Raw genomic sequence first — 20,803 nt, 5'->3', positions numbered from 1 at the left:
TGAATGAAAACAAATAACAAAATAATTTAAGTAAAGAACAAAATGCTAGGGAAATGTAGTGGATTACTAATGATATTTACCTATGATAGATTTGGCGATTCGAATTTAATGAAGTAAATATTAATAAGAACCTCTGGACGACAATAAATAAATAAAAAAGGAGACAAACTCCTACAGATGTCTGTGACGAACGAAGAAAAACTACCGAATGCTCCAGGGAGCAGAGGAAATGTCCGGTTCCCAGACGATAGCACCAGTTGTCAATGACATCCGCAACTTCATCCAACACGAACCAAGAGACCATATAACTCTAAATAAAAAATACAACTCCACTACACTGGCAAAACACATACTGAGACGATCAATAGAGGCTTCCCCAACACAATATCTTTGAACTTCTAGGGCCATAAACTTCTGTCACAATTTGATACAGAGCTAGCTCCTTTGTCTGCTAATTTTAGTGCTTAGGAGAGAAGAATTGTAAAGCTTGCAATCAGACTGATTCTCTGCCAACTTAATATAAGGCCCCTAGCATGGAATATTATTTTGTATTTTAGCGACATGGACGGTTATACAATTTTAAAGTTAATCCTTTCAACAATGAGAGAATAAACTGCACAACTATTGTCATGGATGTCAATTTATTCAGGGTGTACAATAATTTTAAAATGTTAATAAAAAATTGTCAATAAATCACTGATCATCTTCACTAGCCAGTAATTTAACGATCTGCTCTTATCATCTCCAAACCTGGCAGATTTGGTACAAGTTTCATAGCCTTTGATAAGGGCTTACTACCAGATATTAATAAATGAAATCACATCCGTTTCAATTACACATTGTTTACACATTCACCCTTCTTGCACTTGGTCGAAGGTACAGGCACGTAGCATCACTTTATTGCACAAAAAAGATTTTTCTGAAATTTACGTACAAAAAAAAGAATTAAGATGGAGTTGCCCTCACCCCTTTTATGGGATTGGAAATAAGGAAATAAACAATGAAATTGAAGTTAAAGGTATACTTGACCCCCACTTTCAAAAACAATGCTACGTGCCTGAGGTAAAACACTTTTTGATTGGATGCAATGGTTAGTCACTGTGTCAGATCAAATATAAATAGCTGATGACATGAAACTTTTACTAAATCCTCACAGAGTTGAACAGGGGAGGAGCAGATTGTAAAACCTTGGATTGAGAAGATGATCAATTTAATTCTGATCAACTCATATTGTTTTTACTGACCATATGTACTAAGATTAACTATGAAGAAAGTTCACATTGGTGAATTCTTACACTCATTTTAGGATCGTATACCATGTATTAAATTGTCATGTTGTTTAGCATCAAGGAATGTTCTGACAGCAAGCACTATGATAGACCATGCCTTCACTGTATTCAGTCAATGCATGAATACATCTGTATAGTTTGTGATCAACCTGTTGATTTCCTGTACAACTTTCTGTACATCTGCTTCACTGTCTCCTCTTACGTGAATTTTACTATGTGTTTTTTGAAACTTAAACTCCAATTTTCTTTCCTCGTCTCCTTTAAAATGCAGTCTTATGTTTTTGAGAGAATCATCTTTCTCAATCCAAGAACGAAGCAGAGAGAGTCCAGAGGTGTTCATCACATTTGAAAATTTAACATAAGTACTGCTTGGGGGAAATACAACCATTTCATGTGCTTGTCTATGATACTGCTCTACTTCTTGTTGTATCAGCTGAATCAACAGGCCTTTAACATCTTCCACCGAATGTTGACATTTGGATCTGATGTCATAATATGCATAAATTTCCTCTTCAGAGGTTCTATCCTGGTTCCAACAAAGGGATACTATGGGTTTATTATCTCCATACTTTTTATCCAACACTAAAGGTATTTGTTCCAAGAAAGAAAATATATCAAAATCCTTTGGCAAATTCTCCGGAACCAACAGTTTTCCTTTTGAATAACTTCTCAAATGCTTAAAAGTTTGCATGACTAATTGGTAAAGAAGTTTATAACCTTCTTCTACTTCATGCTCAGAATGTGCATAGACAGTCATTTGTTTTGGTTTGACTCCCCGAGCTGAGAATGATATTCGAGTATTAGTTTTATCTTCTATGGCTCTGATTTTGTAATGACCATCAGCCACTAAGGCTTGAATCATTATAAAAGATGGAGAGTTTCTCTCAAATGGTATTACCAATTTCCGCTTGAAAGAGTGTACCTGAACACCAGTTTTTATTGTTGTTTCGAGCCATTCTCTTACAGGCCCTAGTGCATTTTCAGCCCTTTCTTTTTCAATGGAATGTACATATAAACATATTTTGTCCTCCTTTGTGCTTACACTGTATCCACAACCAGTCTTCAATGATAGAGCGGGAAGCCCTCTCATAATAAAGGCGATCACATGTTCATTGACTGCCGGGATGTTTGTCCTCACCTTCAACACTTCTCTCTCTATTTCCCTCACAAACTTTGAAGGCATTTTAATGTCTATTTCTCTCATTTGTCGTCTATTACGTAATGTTGTGGAATGGTTGTAAACCTTTGGAGCTTCTATGAAACATTTTAGCCTTTCTAGACTCCTAAAAGTAAAAAAAATAAAATAGCATAATTGGATTAAAAAATAATTCTGAACTCAACAAAGTATATATAAACATAGTATATTCTTAATAGATAATTTCTACCCACCACAGGAACCCATTGGTTTTCTATCCACTGAACTGCTTATCAATAAGTGTAAGGGATTGGAAACTTGGGTTCAAATGATGTTAATTATGAACCCAGAACTGGCTTAGCTTATTTTGGTAATCAGATGATCGATTCTGGATGTTCAGGACCCAGATTTTTTTGGACCTCCCCCCCCTCTTTTTTTAATATAAAAAACCCTTGAATAATGTCATTCATCAAGCTTACCCGAATCTCAGCTGAGACCTCATTTGCAGCATCTGACATATCCATTCAAACCTAAAACTTTGCATTTATTAAAAGGTACCTGAGACTTGAATCCAATTTTCATTTTGGCTTGAATTGTTCATGAAGCAAGATTAACAATTTGTTGTGTAAATCATTTAAACTCATATATATATATATACGTTTGTAAATCATAAATTCACATACTTGCAATCCAGTGATTTAAATCTATTGACATATTACCTATGTATAATGTTTTCAAGGTCAAATATTACTTTATACCAGTTTTATTCACCTTACTCTGTTCATGAATGAAATTGTCAATGGATAGTATGATGATGCGGGCATGTCAAGCTGGAAACTATCAAGATATCGTACACACACTGACACAGGCGCTTGTTTATGTATGAAACAAGCGCTTGTGGTCGTACATGTATTATGCGATACGGTAAATCCTTACCTTTGGAATAACTGTGATTCCTTCAAAGTCTTTGAAAAATGAGGTACATATCTACACCAGATGATGGACATCTCGACGGTTAACTGTTAAATGACGGTTTCACGGAATAACATGCCGTCTCTGAATGTGAAAGTAGATTATTATAAAGTGAAAATGGGTTTCTATAATCGGGGTACCAGTTTAAAAAGTTGGTAATTTGATTTTTAATGAAAAAAGTTTAGATAAGCTGTGAAAATTATGATTAATGAATAATAAAATGTTTTTACAATAATAATATCAAAATTAATGGTGTTTTATTTCAATAATTAAAACTTTTTCCGGAATATAGATGGCGCACCAATCTGTTGATGATGCTGAGTGAAAGTTAAGAAATTTTATGCATCGTTTTTTGTGGGGCAGCATATGAAGCCAGAGAGGTACATTCAGTCTTTCTATATAGTAAGTGGTTATATTGGCGTGCTGAATTTGTACGGGACATTTCGTTAATGATTTGGTGAATAAATGAAGAAGTCTTTATCGTCGATTTATTCAGTACAGCGGGCGGTCCGATGTTTGCTCTCTTGACTCATCGTAAGCCCATGTACTTAAAAAACAAACAAACAAAAGTATTTGAATCATTTTCACCTTTTTGACGTCTTTTTCAGCTAAGGGTCCGGAGAGTTTGTTATAGATGGTCCATTTTATAACCCATGTGTCACCAGAATGACGGTCTTCTACCTGATTGTTCTTACTCTCTTCCCTGTCAGCTGCTATGGGCAGACCCAGCAGATCAGTAAGGAAACAGATTTATCAAAATAGATTGAAAATTAAACAAATGAATTTTGGTTGACTGCTTCGACAAATTAATAGCTGTAACTCCTATTTCAATTAAATTTTTATTGTACATGCACAGACAGATCAGAGAGAGTAAAATAGATATTTCTTGACAACAACATTATTATGAATTATTCAATAAAAGTCTTTATAAAATTTAAGAAGATTAAATTTAATAAGAGTTTGACCAATGATTTAATTCATTACATTCTACCTAGTATGTGTAACCGTGGGTTTTATCATCAAATAATAACACGCACAGCCATTGAGATTTCGATTGATGATTTATGGTGATACAATTTAAACACCCTACAAAATACATACAACATAATCAATATTTAATAACAATAGAACGTATTTTATCACATTTGTAAATAATAATAAATAGACATATTTATCATCAAGCATAAAATCTAAAATATTACACTGTTAGCTAACTTCATGAATTTACTATTCAAAAGGAAATAGGTCTTATTACCCAAATTATAAATAGTAAACTTATGGATGGAAAAGATCAATAATTACCGAATTGTGGACTCAGGTGACTATTACACGTAATTAGTCTAATACAGACATTGACAATGTATGATCAGCAATACATGGCTTTGACCTGTATATACAATAAGGTACTTGTCAATCTATGTACAATGATATATAATTATCAATTGGTCAGATTTATATCAATCTATATAACACGTAATAATTGATTGCTATAGCTCCGTGTAATTAATAAAACAACTTGATATTCTTTATATCATCAATTGCTTATTTACTTCTCACATCAATCACTTGCACAGAATCTTTCATTCTCTCACTAGCAATATTGTTAATGGAAATATTAATAAAAGAACTTACTTTCTAAGGTCATTGTTGTGTCCAATATAAATGACTTAAGAAGTATATATAAACCACTTTAGGACCTTCACTCTTTGACTGTAGAGTTGAAATTAAATTATACATAAAACAAACTGAACTCTCTAGGAATTTGACCCTAGAATAACCAATGGAAATCCAGAATTCTTGTTATGACCAATAGACTGTCACTGACCTCTAAACTAGTTCTTATCTAAAACTAGTCCTAATGAATATTTAAAGTAAGCTAAGAAAGATAACTCTAATAATAAATTAGTAAGTTCCTGCTTAGTGAAGTTAGTAGTATGTAAATGTACTACATGTATAATGTGTAGTTTAACTTTTAAATTGTCTTATTTATTTTAAAATATTTTATTTCTGAATTTAATTACTTAAAGTTTATAACCCTTAAAATAACACATTATCACATACTCCCCCCTGTTGAAAAATGACGTCCTCGTCATTAGGAGTATATGCATGAACAGAATTAAAACACATTTACTTGTTCATAATATTTGCAATCAACTGAATAAAAACATTTTCATACTTTTTATCGGTAGTTGCCATGAGTTGCTGTAACATAGACACTCTTTCTTTCCAGTCATCTGATACTCTGTAACAATGATAATCAGATAAATGACTGGGTGGTTTACTTACCCGTTTACTTCTTCTGACTGATCTATGCGACTCTTCCTCATCTTGATCTATATCAGTATCATGAACATGATTTTCTACTTGTTCAGGTTCGTCTGGTGGAGTAACTTCCGCCTCCTCCTGGGCTCCGGAGTTCCCAGTTTCCATCACCTGACTCTCCTCTCTAACCTCAGTACATCTACGCCTAATGTCAGTTGGGACATTTTTATGTACTATCCTTACCAGCTGGTTATCTGAATCTGAATCATCATCAGAGTCGTCTGAGTCAGTTTCTACAGCCTTCTCTCTAATAGGCTGTTTTATCTGTCTTGGTCCTGTTATTCTTGGTCTTGGTTGTGGCTTTGGTCTACTGATACTTCTCTCAACACTAGTCTCTTTATTACTGAATGAAACATCTGTATCTAAGTAGCCAATTGGAAGTAATAAGTTCCTATGTAATGTTCTTTTCTTTCCTTCGCCATCCTCTCTTTCTACGACGTAGACTGGGATATCTGCATTTGGCTGCTCCTTCACTATATACGGCTTTTCCTCCCATCTATCCATTATCTTATGCTTTCCCTCAAATGCTAAAATTTTCACTAACACCCTATCCCCTATATCTATCCTTGCCCCTCTGGCCTTAAGATCATATCCTTCTTTCTGCTTTTCCCTTGCTTTATCTGCAACGTCTTTTGCTATTCTAAAAGCATCCTTCATTCTGGTCTTCAAGTTCTTGACATAATCGTTTAAACCTTTAAAATCTTTTCCACTGACATTTAAAGCTAAATCTATAGGTATTCTTGGATGACGTCCAAACATAAGAAAGTATGGTGTTTGGCCTGTACTTTCATGTCTTGTACAATTGTAGGCCGAAACTAAAGGTGCTACATATTCTTTCCACTTGGTTTTCTTATCTGGGTCTAAAGTTCCTAACATGTCAAACAATGTTCTATTGAAACGCTCCGTCATTCCGTTTCCCATCGGATGGTAAGGTGATGTCCTGGATTTCTGAGTACCTGTAATTTTACAAATTTCATGAATGATCTTACCTGTAAAATTAGCCCCTTGATCTGAATGAAGTCGATTAGGATATCCATAATGAAAGATGAAGTTCTTAAGTAGTGCTTCTGCTGTAGTTCTTGCAGTCATGTTTCTGGTTGGTACAGCTTGGACATATCTAGTAAAATGATCTGTAATAATTAACATATGTTGATATCCTCCTGATGATCTTTCCAAAGTGACATAATCCATACAAACCAACTCTAATGGATAGGTGGTCCTGATATTAACAAGTGGTGCTATCTGGTTGGTCTGTGATTTCCTGTGAACACACCTGCTGCATGACTTTATCCAGTTCTCTACATTCTGTGTCATACCTGGCCAAAAGAATCTATCTTTAAGCAATGACAGTGTTCTGTCTCTACCTGGATGTCCAAATTTGTTGTGAATTTCTGTCAAAATAAAATCTATTTGGTTTGCAGGTACTACTAACTGCTTTCTTGTTTCATCCTCAATTTTGATTTCCTTGAATAAAATATTGTTTTCAATGAAAAATCTATCAAAATTTCTGTTGAGGACATGTGGCAAAAATTTCGCACAAATTTCATCTGATCTAGGTTTCCTTCCACTTCTCACTACTCTCTTCCAGAACCTTAGAGTCTCGTCTTTATCCTGTTCTTTAGCCCAGTTAATGTGCTTGGTAACAATTTTCAGTGATGAATCACTATCTTCCAGATTCTCAAAATTGTCATCCAATACCAGACTCTCTACATAAGGTTGTTGGTGTAAAGTTTGACAAATAGCCTTGATACAGCTAGGGATGATAATACCTGCACCCGATGAGTCTATCTGTTTTTTTTCTGATAGTCGGCTTAGTCCGTCTGCGTCTGAATTGTTCTTACCAGGTCTATAACAAATTTCTAAATCAAAATTGGATAGGGCTGCTAACCACCTATGTCCCGTCGAGTCTAACTTGGCAGTTGTCAGAATGTAAGTTAAAGGATTGTTGTCAGTAAACACTGTCGTTTTCCGTCCATAAAGATAATCAGAAAATTTTTCCGTCACTGCCCATTTTAAAGCCAAAAATTCGAGTTTGTGTGCGGGATAATTTTTTTCTGACCTACTTAGGCTTCTACTTGCATAACTCATAACTCTATTGTACTTACCTTGTTTTTGATATAGTACGGCTCCCAAGCCATGATGACTTGCGTCTACATGTAATTCAAAAGGTTCCTGATAGTTTGGGAATCCCAGAATTGGAGGTTGAGCTAAGTGTTGTTTCAGCTGTTCAAAAGCTGCTTCTTCCTCTGAGCCCCACTTCCACTTCTGCTGTTGAACCTTGTGGCCTTTCTTCTTGATAGGATTTGGAAATAATGCAGTGAGGGGTTTGGCAATCTTACTGAAATTAGGTATAAACCTCCTGTAATATCCTATAAACCCTATAAATTTCCTTACCTCCTCGGGTGATTTAGGTTGTGGCCAGTTTAGCACTTTCTCTGTTTTCTCTGGGTCTGCTTCTATTCCATTCTCTGACACTATGTGGCCTACATACTTGACCCTCTCTTTGCAAAATACACATTTCTTTGGTGATAACTTCAATCCAGTTGTTCTGAGTTTTTCAAAAACCAGTTGCAATCTCTCTAAATGTTCCTCCAATGTTTTTGAAAAAATAATCAGATCATCCAAGAAAATAAAACAAATTTTCAGATGTAACTCCCCTAAACATTCCTCCATTAATCTTTGATAAGTTGCTGGTGAATTAGATAACCCAAATGGCATTCTATTGAACTCGTAAAACCCTAATGCTCCAACTGTAAATGCTGTTCTTTCCTTGTGTTCTTCTTTAATTTCCACCTGATGATATCCTGATTTAGCATCCAAAACGGTAAAGTACTTGTTTCCGGATAAATTCTCTAAAATTTCTTCTATTCTGGGTAAAGCGTAGGCATCCTTTTTGGTAATACTGTTTAATTTCCTATAATCTATACACATACGGAGTTCATTGTTCTTCTTCCTTACTAGAACAATATTGCTTGAAAATGGAGACTTGGATGGTCTAATAATGCCTGTGTCCAAAAGTCCTTGCAAATGATCTCTCACCTCCTGGAACATTGCAGGTGGGATTCTGCGGGACCGCTGCTTAAACGGAGTGTCATCTGTCAGCTCAATGCAGTGCTGCACTGTTGTCACATGGCCTAGATCATTTGCGTTCCAAGCAAAAACATCTCTGTTCTTGGCAAGTAGTTCTCTAACTGCATCATACTGATCTCTTGTCAGGTTATCTGCGTTGATATTCAATGTGTCAATATCCTGTTGTTGTTCACTCTCATCATCATTTTCTTGTGATGCTTCAATACTAACAGGTTGAATTTCAGCTATAATTGTTCTGGGATGAATCTTTATTGTCTGCGTTGTGACATTGCTTAGTACAATTGGTATCTGGCTATTTGTATTTTCATAGTCATACATGATAGCAGTTGGTGTTACATCAACATCCGATTTCCTTTTGTTCATCTGTATCTGCTGAATAATAGCACATGTTCTGCTGTATGGAAGTTTCTTCTCTATAAATCCGTCAATACTCTTGAAAGTATTTGGTGGTATAATGACAGGTTCCCGATTTGCTGATCTGATGACTGCTAGCCTCAATTCCTGTTTCTTAAGTCGTTTCTCCCTAAGATTGATGCATCTAAACGCTATGTACCAATTCGTCCTAAGATTAGCTTTCTGAAGAAATCTTTCACCAAAATATGCTTTAGTGTCTTCCATCAAAGCTTTTAGTATGTTGGTACCAAGTAAAATTGGCACTGTTGAATGATAATCAGTATCATCAACGATCAAAAATAATCCTATATGTTCTTTTTCACTTCCTATTCCATCTGATTGTAATTTTACCTCTATACATCCTTTGTAGGGCAAAATGCTGCCATCAGCACATTTTAGATTGAACATCTCTTGCAGCTCTTGAATAGGATAATTGCTCAAATATTTCTCATGAAAAGATGCTGCCATAGTAGATACAGTAGAACCTGTGTCAAGGAGTGCTGTTGTCTGAATATTCTCAATCTTGATTAAAACTTCCACTGGCTCTCCTACTAATTGATGACGCTGTTCATTCATCTGCAGACCTACTTGCCGCGTCTCGCAGTAGGCCTCCTCATGTTTAAACCATGAGGTCTCCTATGATCTAAACGCACCCTGCATCCATACTGAAGATGTCCCTGTTGTCCGCATCTGTAACATGTTACATCTCCTGCAGATTGTCTCCCTTGAAACTGTCCTTGTCTGTAAAACTGACCTCTTCCTCTAATATTTCCTCTGTAATTCTCAAATCTAGGTGAAGAATACTGTGGAGACATATCTTTGTCCGAGTTCTCATTTGTCGAGTATGCTCTGTTCTTCATATCTAATACATCTTTATTAAGGTTTTGAATCATAGCCTTAATTTCTTCAATTTCCTCTGTTGTTGATATTGCTTGAGTCCTTTCAGTTTTTCTTGACTTCTTCCTCTGGATCATTTCTTCTTCTTTGATCCTTATTTCATGCCTCAAGTCATCAAAGTTTTGTGTTTTGTCAAATATAAATGCTGTGGTGTCTTTCAGCTCTGGTCTCAATCCTTCATAAAACATGTTTTTGAGCATATCATTTACAGCTGCGGTTTGAACTAATCCTTCTTTCCGAGCTTGATTTAACAGATCTTCCAACCTGCAACCCCATGCTGCAACATTTTCTTCTTCCTGCTGTCTTGCAGAATAGAATTTTGACAAAACAGTTGCTTTACTGTGTATGGTGCCATAAACACTCTCAAATTTGGACAGAATATCAGTGATATTGGCATCAGGACCCAACACCATGACAATTCTAGCTGCATCACCCTTCAGTGACCTCCTTATTGCCTGTGATATGACTGATTCACAGTAATTTTCCTTAAGTAAGCACTGCACCTCATATTTCCAAAGATCAAAATTTGTGTCTCCTTTCTTATCCCCACTGAAAATTGGTAGCCTGGGATTTTTTTCCAGAAGTTGAGATGTTGTACCTCCAGCAGTTGCACCTTCTTCTGAAGTAGATTCTCGCTTTACTTTAGGTTTTGCTCCTTTTTGAAATTCCTCTAGCCACTGTTTAAAATGTTCAGGTGTATCGGCTTTGGGTTTTAAACCCATCTCGGTGAAAACTTCCGTCATAGAATCAATTTCCTTTTGTTGTAACATATTGAAACTTTGATTGAATTTGTAGAATTCAAATAAACAAATGATGAAGTATGTGACAAAAATCACAAAAATACATGAAACTAAATGCATTCGCTACCACTGCAAAAGTAATGCCACTCACTCACACGCGACACAAAAACCAAAGAAATTTTGAGTAACTTCGAATGAAATTACACGTCGGATTCGGAATTTTCAACGATTCGCAGAATTTTAATTTGATTAACACTGAAAACAAACTGTTATTACAATTTGTTTCCTAAAATTTGACTTTGATGTTTAGTTTAAATGTTTATACCAGTTTTGTTTTTTTTTTAAACCCCAACAGACAGACAGAAAATGACTGACCTTACTAATTTTATGATATAATACCTTTGTTTAATATGTTTAATATATACTGTTAAATGAACAGGTTTAAGTTTTTACTTGTACTTTATATTTGTATGTGCTCAAAGTTTAAGTGCAGTGAGATTAGTAATGTGCTTAAATTCTAATAAAGTCTTATCTAGACTCTCTAAAGTCTTATCTAGACTATTCTAAACCAAAAGAAAACAAAGAACCAACTGAACTGAAATCAATATCAATCAAGTCAAACCTTAGAAATATCTTACCAAAGAACTGCAACACTGTCTGGTCTACAATGTAATGTATAAGGTCAATAAAGATAGTTGTTAATACTAGTGTTAGAAAAATTAACTTTTCTCACTCAGCTGTAGTCACACACTCTCTCTCTATCCTACTTTCACTTTGAAAAAAAAAATTGCAAAAAAAAAATCACATTCAATTAGATAACTTCAACAAAAAGTAAAAGTGCACTAATGAATAATTATAGGCCTGTTGAATAGTTATTGTAATTGATATTGATGAATAACTGAAACACAAGTATCAAAATATTGCTACAACATGTAGAAATCAATCAGCTGTTCGATGTTCGTCACCACGTGGGTTTCCTCGGAATTGGGTCAATTCAAGTTGAACACAGTATGCATATATTGCAATACAAGGATTGTCTATGCAAAGTTAATAACAGTTGGTTACGATAAGTCTTTGCTATCTTAGTCTTACCACAGAATCTTCAGTAATGCGTCCATACGAAGGCACAGCACATTTTCTTTCTCGCTTCCAATGTTTACAGTCTTTCGGAATACCTCCGGTGATTACTAGTTTCACTCTCGACTTCCGGTGTCTTCGGAATACCCTCCTACGTCACAACACCAATTGGCGGGAATTCAAATCACTCATCTTTGTGAAATCACAAATCACGTTGGGCGCCATTCTGTAACCGTGGGTTTTATCATCAAATAATAACACGCACAGCCATTGAGATTTCGATTGATGATTTATGGTGATACAATTTAAACACCCTACAAAATACATACAACATAATCAATATTTAATAACAATAGAACGTATTTTATCACATTTGTAAATAATAATAAATAGACATATTTATCATCAAGCATAAAATCTAAAATATTACACTGTTAGCTAACTTCATGAATTTACTATTCAAAAGGAAATAGGTCTTATTACCCAAATTATAAATAGTAAACTTATGGATGGAAAAGATCAATAATTACCGAATTGTGGACTCAGGTGACTATTACACGTAATTAGTCTAATACAGACATTGACAATGTATGATCAGCAATACATGGCTTTGACCTGTATATACAATAAGGTACTTGTCAATCTATGTACAATGATATATAATTATCAATTGGTCAGATTTATATCAATCTATATAACACGTAATAATTGATTGCTATAGCTCCGTGTAATTAATAAAACAACTTGATATTCTTTATATCATCAATTGCTTATTTACTTCTCACATCAATCACTTGCACAGAATCTTTCATTCTCTCACTAGCAATATTGTTAATGGAAATATTAATAAAAGAACTTACTTTCTAAGGTCATTGTTGTGTCCAATATAAATGACTTAAGAAGTATATATAAACCACTTTAGGACCTTCACTCTTTGACTGTAGAGTTGAAATTAAATTATACATAAAACAAACTGAACTCTCTAGGAATTTGACCCTAGAATAACCAATGGAAATCCAGAATTCTTGTTATGACCAATAGACTGTCACTGACCTCTAAACTAGTTCTTATCTAAAACTAGTCCTAATGAATATTTAAAGTAAGCTAAGAAAGATAACTCTAATAATAAATTAGTAAGTTCCTGCTTAGTGAAGTTAGTAGTATGTAAATGTACTACATGTATAATGTGTAGTTTAACTTTTAAATTGTCTTATTTATTTTAAAATATTTTATTTCTGAATTTAATTACTTAAAGTTTATAACCCTTAAAATAACACATTATCACATATGTATTTGAAACACATATTCATGAATGCCAGATTTAAATATACCCGTTATTTTCAGATAAATCTGTCAGAAAAATCAAAGCAAAATATGAGTATCAGCAATGTGTGTTTCTCACGATTTTATGCGGCAAATTCCTCATGTTTAATTAGGAATCTACGCTATATATACATTTGCTTATTTTCTTCCCTAAGTGTTCACTCACAGAAGGAGCTGTCGACGTCCCCATCATTATCAGGCAGAGAGTCATTACCTGGTGAGAGCCAAGGGGCCGCTACCCGCCAGACATTGCAACATGACGTTTGCTGAATCAGAATGGAGTGCCAATTCACCAGATCAACAATGCTATTCTCTCTGTATCAAACTCATCAATGCATCCATGACTAGTTGTGATTTTAAAATGACATACTATGATGGAATAGGGGACCCCAAACCTAGGGTTTGTAAACTGGAAATATTATAAATGCATGGTATAGAAAGATTGTATTTTGGTTCATTAAAAGACTATAGAGCTACATAAAACATCAAACTCTTGCACAAATGTATTCTCAGCTGAAAGTTGATAGGTCACAAAGCTCTGTAAAAATTGTCAATTTATTTACAGACCTTCAACTGCAAGAGTTATCCTCCCTCGTTATGGTGCTCCAGCCACATGGAGGTAACTGTGGAGTTGCGTGAGTTGGATAGTTATGACAGACGTGGAGTTGATGGGTATGACCTTACTTTGGAGATAAAGCCTTACTGTCATCAGCCAGCAAGTACAGGTATATACTCTCTGGTGGCTTAGTCAACATACAAATTGCCAGATATATCATCTATCACAGATGTCTAATATCTGAGTCACCACAAACATTGCCTGATATCTCAGCCACTGCAGACATAGTCTGATATACCAGCCACTACAACCATTGTCTGATATTGCAGTCACCACATACATTGTCTGATATCTCAGTCACTGCAGACAATGTCTGATATCTCAGTCTTTACATACTTTGTTTGATATCTCAGTCACCACAGACATTATCTGATATCCCAGCCTTGTCTGATATCTCGGTGTCCGATATTTCAGCCACTGAAGACATTGTCTGATATCTCAGTCTTTACAAACTTTGTTTAATATCTCAGTCACCACAGAAATTGTTTGATTTCTCAGCCTTGTCTGATATCTCGGTCACCACAGACATTGTCCAATATCTTAGCCACTGAAGACATTGTCTGATATACCAGCCACCACAGGAATTGTCTGATATCGCAGTCACAACATACATTGTCTGATATCTCAATCACCGCAGACATTGTCTGATATCTCAGGCTTACAGACATTGTCTGATATCTCAGTCACCACATATTGTCTGATATCTCAGCTTTATCTGATATTTCGGTCACCACAGACATCTGATATCTCAGCCATCACAGACATTGTCTGATATCTCAGACACCACAAATTCATTGTGTGACATCTCTGCCATCACAGACATTGTCTGATATCTCAGTCTCGTGATATCTCGATCATCACAGACATTTTCTGATATCTCAGCCTTGTTGGATATTTCAGTCATGCAAGGCATTGTCTGAAATCTAGGTCACACATAATTGTTACATGCATTCACAAACAGAGTTATTCCAACAAATCCTGAGCTTTCTCTATACAAAAAAATGCTATGGGAGTTTCTGTGTCTAAATGTCATAAAAAAATAGGTATTATTCAAAATCAACTCTGTACAACTTGATTTGATTTGCATAACTTTATAGCCTTAAGGTAGTATTATATGATGTGTTTTTAGTACCTGGGGATGCTTACCTGGACCATTACCTTCGTAAAGAGAAGCGTGACCGTGACACCATCATCATAGCTGGCTCCCTGGTCAGCACGATCTGCTTCCTGTTCGTCATTTTTTGGCTTGTCTATTGCTGCTGGAAACGACAAACCCCACGGGAGAGTTACCAAAGGTCGACAACTCCACTGTCTCATCAGAACAGCTTCAAATCATCAGGCTCAGGTAAAACTGTCTAATGATTGTACAGGTAAAGTATCCAACTCTGTACATGTAGGGAAAACTTTACAATAATTTATCCTTGTACTAACTGCAAATGATTCTTTTCAGGGAACTCTTTTGGTATATATTTGAAAACCTATAATCTGTTTTGCATGCCTGTATACAGAGTAAAATAATAGACGCAACAGGTTCTATGTGTTAATGAATGATTTGTGTGCATTTAAAATTACCTAAAAGAAAATTTCAATTCCATATAAATGATTTTTAAAAAAAATAGATTGTTATTTAAATATACATTTTACTGTAGCATAGAAAACAAGATGCCATTATTTTGTCATATTTTAATTTAATGGGCTTTTTCACATTAAATCTGTTAAGTTCTGACTACCTGTATAATCTAAGGCCTATAAAAGGATGATTTTGTAGTACATGTTAACAGTTTATTCTCAAACTGCTATATATCTACATATACCATTACTTTGTAAACTTCTTCGATACACCAACTTAACAAATCTGCATTATTGATTACAGGACGGAAAGGTCCAGGGACATCCCACTCATCCAATGGAGACCGAACAGAGGCCAAGAACTGGTACCCAATGACCACGAGGTCTCCCCCCAAATACCAGCCCCCTGTGTACAGCAGCCAGGGCTGGGACGCTCCGGCCGACAACAGGTATATAAGGGTCACATCATCTACCTCCTAGTTAGGTACTTGAAGTGTAGATCATTTCTTTTTTATTGCAGAGATTAAGGATGATGCAATACATGACACTTTTGAAAACTATCAAGTATAACTGTGCTATTTCAAAAACACAAACAAGTGTCATTTGCAAGTGTCATAGTTGACACTTTTTATATTTTGTGTATTCAAATATACAGTTATAAATAATGTATGAATGACCCAATTCAGTGCTCTATGATTCATGGAGACATTATTTATTTTTTTTATAAACAATTCTCTGAAATTTATCACTGGAAGTTTTTGTGCAGTCTAATTTATCATAGGTATGACTACTTCAAATTCAATGTATGTAAACAGATGCAGCCCATTTCAATCCAGTCCTATTCTTTTGATTTTAGCAGATACACCGAGCTTCCAGGAACTTCCTATTCTCCTCAAAGGGGCCCAACTCAAGGCTTCCATTTGAGGCAGTTTTCCCAAGGAGAACCATATAATCCACTGGCTCCAATAAGAGAACAACCTCCCATGTACAAACTGACCTTTGAGGTCACAGAGCGATCACATGACCCAGGAATGCCATTCCGAGGACCACCCCCTCTCCCTCCCCGTCCAAATACAGTCCAGCGTCCATCCAAACAGTACTACATTTAGTTGTGTACTAAGAAAGCAGTATTATATTTAATTGTTAATTAGAGAGTCATTAGAATTCACAGGAGCTAATACTGTGGAATCACTAGATTTCGTGGTGGCTCAATTTTCATGGAATTTGTGGGTACCTCTCATCCACAAATTAACATCCCCCACGAATTATTAAATTCTGGCTATAAAGTCATATTTCCTTTTGTACGTATACAAAAATTCTCGAAATTATGTCCCAACGAACCTGTAAATTTTTTAATATTTCACGAAAATTGGCCCCCACAAATTTTAATGACTCCACAGTATTTCTTGATTGCCAATACTTTGTATGTATGTGGAATGTTATTTCATGGATTCACTTGAGTGGGTAAGAGATAAGGTATTTTTTATTTGTTTAATATGTTTTTCGTACAGGAATTCTTTAATGAGGGCACCATTTTAAATTCATGAAAATTTAGCTACTATGAATTCTAATGATTCCACAGTAATTAGATGTGTCTACTGAATGAAAATTTATAAAAATTTATGAATATTTATGTAATTTTTACACTTTTACGAGGTACATATTTTTAGTCTTTATTTTTTTGGTACAATGATCTTAAAAAAATTTCTATATTATGAATGCATTTGCCTATATGATGACAAAAAAGTTATTTTATTATTAAAACTATTTTTTGTGTTAGTATTTTATAATTATGCATGAATGACAAAAAAAATAATGCAAATTATTAAAGTTTAAGGTGGCTCACTACACCTTGAAATTGTTTCTCAAATCAGCAGAAAATTTCTTGATTTTGATAGATTGAATAATGAATTAGAAGTATTTAAGTAAAATAGGTGAAAAATGTGCAATTTTGGATAAAAAATTATATTTTTAAAACTTTAATTCATTTAATGTGAGCAAAGACCCAGGCGGATTCAAACTCTGACATGATGTGCAATTTTACATTTGAATCGCCATCTTGTGACGTAGTGTCTTAAAAAGTAAAAGTCTAAATGTTGTGAGGTGCTTAATATATGTCATGTTTATATCCCAATGTTTATTCTTTCATGAACAGTATTTATTCTAACTAACATGCATTATGGTATTCTTCTCTATCACTTTTATCTTTTTTATTTTTCTCTGCAGAATATTCTTAAATTGAAAAAAATAAATAGCATCAAGAATTTTAAATGCACTGCAAGTTAGTACAGATTATATATTGATACATATTGTTTGTTAATGTTTTGATATGCAATTAAGACCAGTGTGTTCAACTATTTGGGATGTCTGTTAACATTGCACTGAATGATATGTCCAACAGTTACAAGATATGTATTTTATATATTTAGCATGCAACATTTGTTTTTTAGAGGGCTGATTATCAAGGTCAAGATATGTGTTCAAAGTTTCATACTTTATTATCAAATACTGTTCATTTACTGAACTGGTATATATTAATTAGTGCAATGCAATGAAATGGTACATTTTGTCATTAGTTTGCCATTAAATCCGTATTGATATATTACGGTATTGCCTTCAATGCCTTGTGTGATCAATCTATGATGGAAATGAAATATTCCTCTTGGAAAACAGAACTGATCTGTGATTTTATAAAAACTACATGTAGACTATGCAAGTGTGTACAATAAGTGCCTTAAACAACATTTAGAGGTTGTCACAAATATAAGTACATGTTAGTAAGGTTTAAAACTAATACTTTGTTGTTTTACTGATTATTAATGATGTTGTGATTTGTTGTGGTCTTTTAAGGAGAGACTAATACTTTAGAGAATTTATTAACTTCTCTCTGTTGTGTGTACCAGATATAGTTATATCTAGAACCTGTTATCATGGTTTCATCATTATTTGTTAAGCACCAATTTTTGGGAATTTTGTCACAGTAAGACACATGACAGTACATATACATGTACTAAATCCACTTGTCAAAAAATAATCAAACATCGAGGAATACGGTATTTAAGAAATCACTGTACGTGTACAGGTACTGGTATTATGTACAATACGGCGTACTGCCATATGATACTCAATCATACTTTGTCGTACCAAATTTGTATCCATTAATGAATGCTTAAAAGACTGTGATTCATCCATTGTTTTAGCTCAAGAATTAATTATTATCTTATAATGCTAAATAGATTAAACTATATATTACGATGATTAAAAAATAATGCATTGTTGTGTTTTGAATACTACAATTAAACTAAACACATTTAGTTTACGCTTAAGCAAGTTTTTTTTAGTTCATAATCTTCCCATATGTCTTTCTGGCTTTGAATAATATAAACTTTTAAAGCAGCAGGAGGGCTTGCTTAAGAATTTTCTAGTTTTGGGTCCATTTGTTAATTTTCTGTTATCATGGTACGTATAGTACAATCATTTTTGATTATTGCAATCTATTTTTAGCATACTTCAACTAATTCACAAATAAGCACATTTGAATCCAAGCTCCCCTATTTACCCGCTAGTAGTTGTTGAATCATAGATTTATTTAGTATATGTACTTAATCTAGTGGACATAGAGCAGGATGAAAGGTGCTAAATATGATTACATCTAAGTTCTAAGTTCATTTACAGTATTTTTGTCAATATATCTTTAAATTATTTTGTACACAATGTAAGAGTATATTTTTGCTTGATGTACATCTTTAAAGATGTAATTAAATATTTTTTGGTAAAATAACATCATTGTTAATATTTTGACTATAACAGTAGAGAAAGATGTTCATGTATTACACAGAATATGTTATCTATACAATGTGCTTGCATTGAAGTGGAAATTAAGGAGGAGTTAACTCTGACCACCTGTATCTAAGTGAACAGACAGTTCGATCATTACACACTGTTAGTAGACTTTGATTAGAGTGATATATGATATATATACATACGGGTTTGTTTTTAGTTCTATAGTTGTTTTTTTGCCCTCTTTTTATTTGCTTATTATAAACCATGTACATTATATGGATTTTTTGACTGTTTTTCTTCGTTTCTCAAAAATGAGTCATTAGTTGATACATGTACATATATATACGGTTTCCCATGTATGTTTTGTTTTATTTACTGATTTTATAATTTCATATATGCTCCATATTATATATTAGATCACAGAATGTTTAAACGCCAGTCTCCCTGTATGCACCTTTTACCTACATTATGAATTAATAATCTAATAGAACTTACTCGTTTCTTGCTAGACACAGCTATCTCTGTCTGTTGCTGTACAACACACCTATTTTAGGACTCTTTGTTCACACGGGGAACCAAGAAAATTTTACTAAACCATTATCAGATTATTTGAAATTAGTAGTATGTTCATAATTTACACATGTTTATAAGTATTTTGTTGAGCAAATCAAAATGTATGGACCATATTTCATGTATAGACATTGCTGCAGATTCATTGTGACATTCTATATACAGACTGTGACAGTGTTAGATAGGAGTGATATTTCTGTCGTCATAGATATTTATAGACTGGATTTTATTGTGTGCAATGTGTTCTAACAGTCAATACTGTGTGCCAAACCTACCTGCTTTTATATAACTTACATGTGATTTTATTTGCTCTCAGTGATTAAATAAATTGTATTATATGTAAAGTTTGTTTATTTTTAATTCTTCATGTGCCGAGGGGGCATTCTTAAATGTAAGCTCATGAGAATTAAACATGGAACCGCCCCAAACCAACCCACCCCTGAAAAACCATGACCCCATTAGTACAGCATGTTGCAGGTACTGATGTAAGCTGATGTAAGCTGTGCGGCGAAAAGCCAAAAAAACCATTTTTGCTCTCAAACCTCTGGAGAGTTGGAGCCTGTCGTAAATACCAGTTAATGTTTTTAAAATGGGATGGGGATGTTAAGGGTAGATCTTCTATAGGGAAAAGTCATGGATCCGCGTCTTTTCTTTATCTTGATTATGTATTGTTTCACTAGTGATTGGTTACCATGGAAATCTAAGATTAAGTAACTAGGTACATGTACTATCGGCCCTTACAATAAATATTCGGTATGTCTATTATTCCAGGTAACTTTGCATGTGCACCATTTAACAGCTAAGTGGAAGCGAGAAGAGTTGCTAGAACATGAAATAAATTTGTATTAAAATACCGGATTTACAATTATTTATTTCAGTCGAAATTATGTAACTACATGTACATGTACATGTACATGTATATTCAGAACGATCACAGCTTTTAACTTTCTGGCTTTTGATTTACGCTTCAGCTAGCACATTGAAATATGTCATGACTTTCTTAATACTGTGCATAAATGTATCTATA

General features: G+C 34.2%; 2 protein-coding genes across 3 annotated transcripts; one reads left to right on the top strand and one right to left on the bottom strand.

Moving 5' to 3' along the window:
• Nucleotides 1-622: 622 nt before the first annotated feature.
• Nucleotides 623-3,517, bottom strand: LOC105325961 (uncharacterized). The gene is made up of 2 exons (XM_011425773.4): nucleotides 3,361-3,517; nucleotides 623-2,572 (listed from the first exon to the last, which is right to left on the bottom strand). The coding sequence occupies exons 1-2, from the start codon at nucleotides 3,429-3,431 to the stop codon at nucleotides 1,402-1,404; spliced, it is 1,242 nt and encodes a 413-aa protein (XP_011424075.3). The 5' UTR covers nucleotides 3,432-3,517; the 3' UTR covers nucleotides 623-1,401.
• Nucleotides 3,518-3,640: 123 nt separating this feature from the next.
• On the top strand, nucleotides 3,641-20,120 carry LOC105325962 (uncharacterized). 2 transcript variants are annotated; one of them, XM_020066213.3, is made up of 7 exons: nucleotides 3,641-3,798; nucleotides 4,005-4,132; nucleotides 13,394-13,638; nucleotides 13,804-13,963; nucleotides 14,984-15,199; nucleotides 15,728-15,872; nucleotides 16,280-20,120. In XM_020066213.3, exons 2-7 carry the CDS (start codon nucleotides 4,063-4,065, stop codon nucleotides 16,530-16,532), a joined length of 1,089 nt encoding a protein of 362 aa, XP_019921772.3. In that variant the 5' UTR covers nucleotides 3,641-3,798; nucleotides 4,005-4,062; the 3' UTR covers nucleotides 16,533-20,120. The 2 variants fall into 2 exon arrangements, with proteins under 2 accessions (XP_019921772.3, XP_019921771.3); XM_020066212.3 differs by having other exon boundaries at nucleotides 3,663-3,776.
• Nucleotides 20,121-20,803: the final 683 nt, after the last annotated feature.

This window comes from Magallana gigas, chromosome 4 (assembly GCF_963853765.1).
Source record: "Magallana gigas chromosome 4, xbMagGiga1.1, whole genome shotgun sequence".
NCBI lineage: Eukaryota > Metazoa > Mollusca > Bivalvia > Ostreida > Ostreidae > Magallana > Magallana gigas.
The sequence above is the reverse complement of the archived record's forward strand: the minus strand, read 5'-3'. Positions and strand labels throughout refer to the sequence as shown.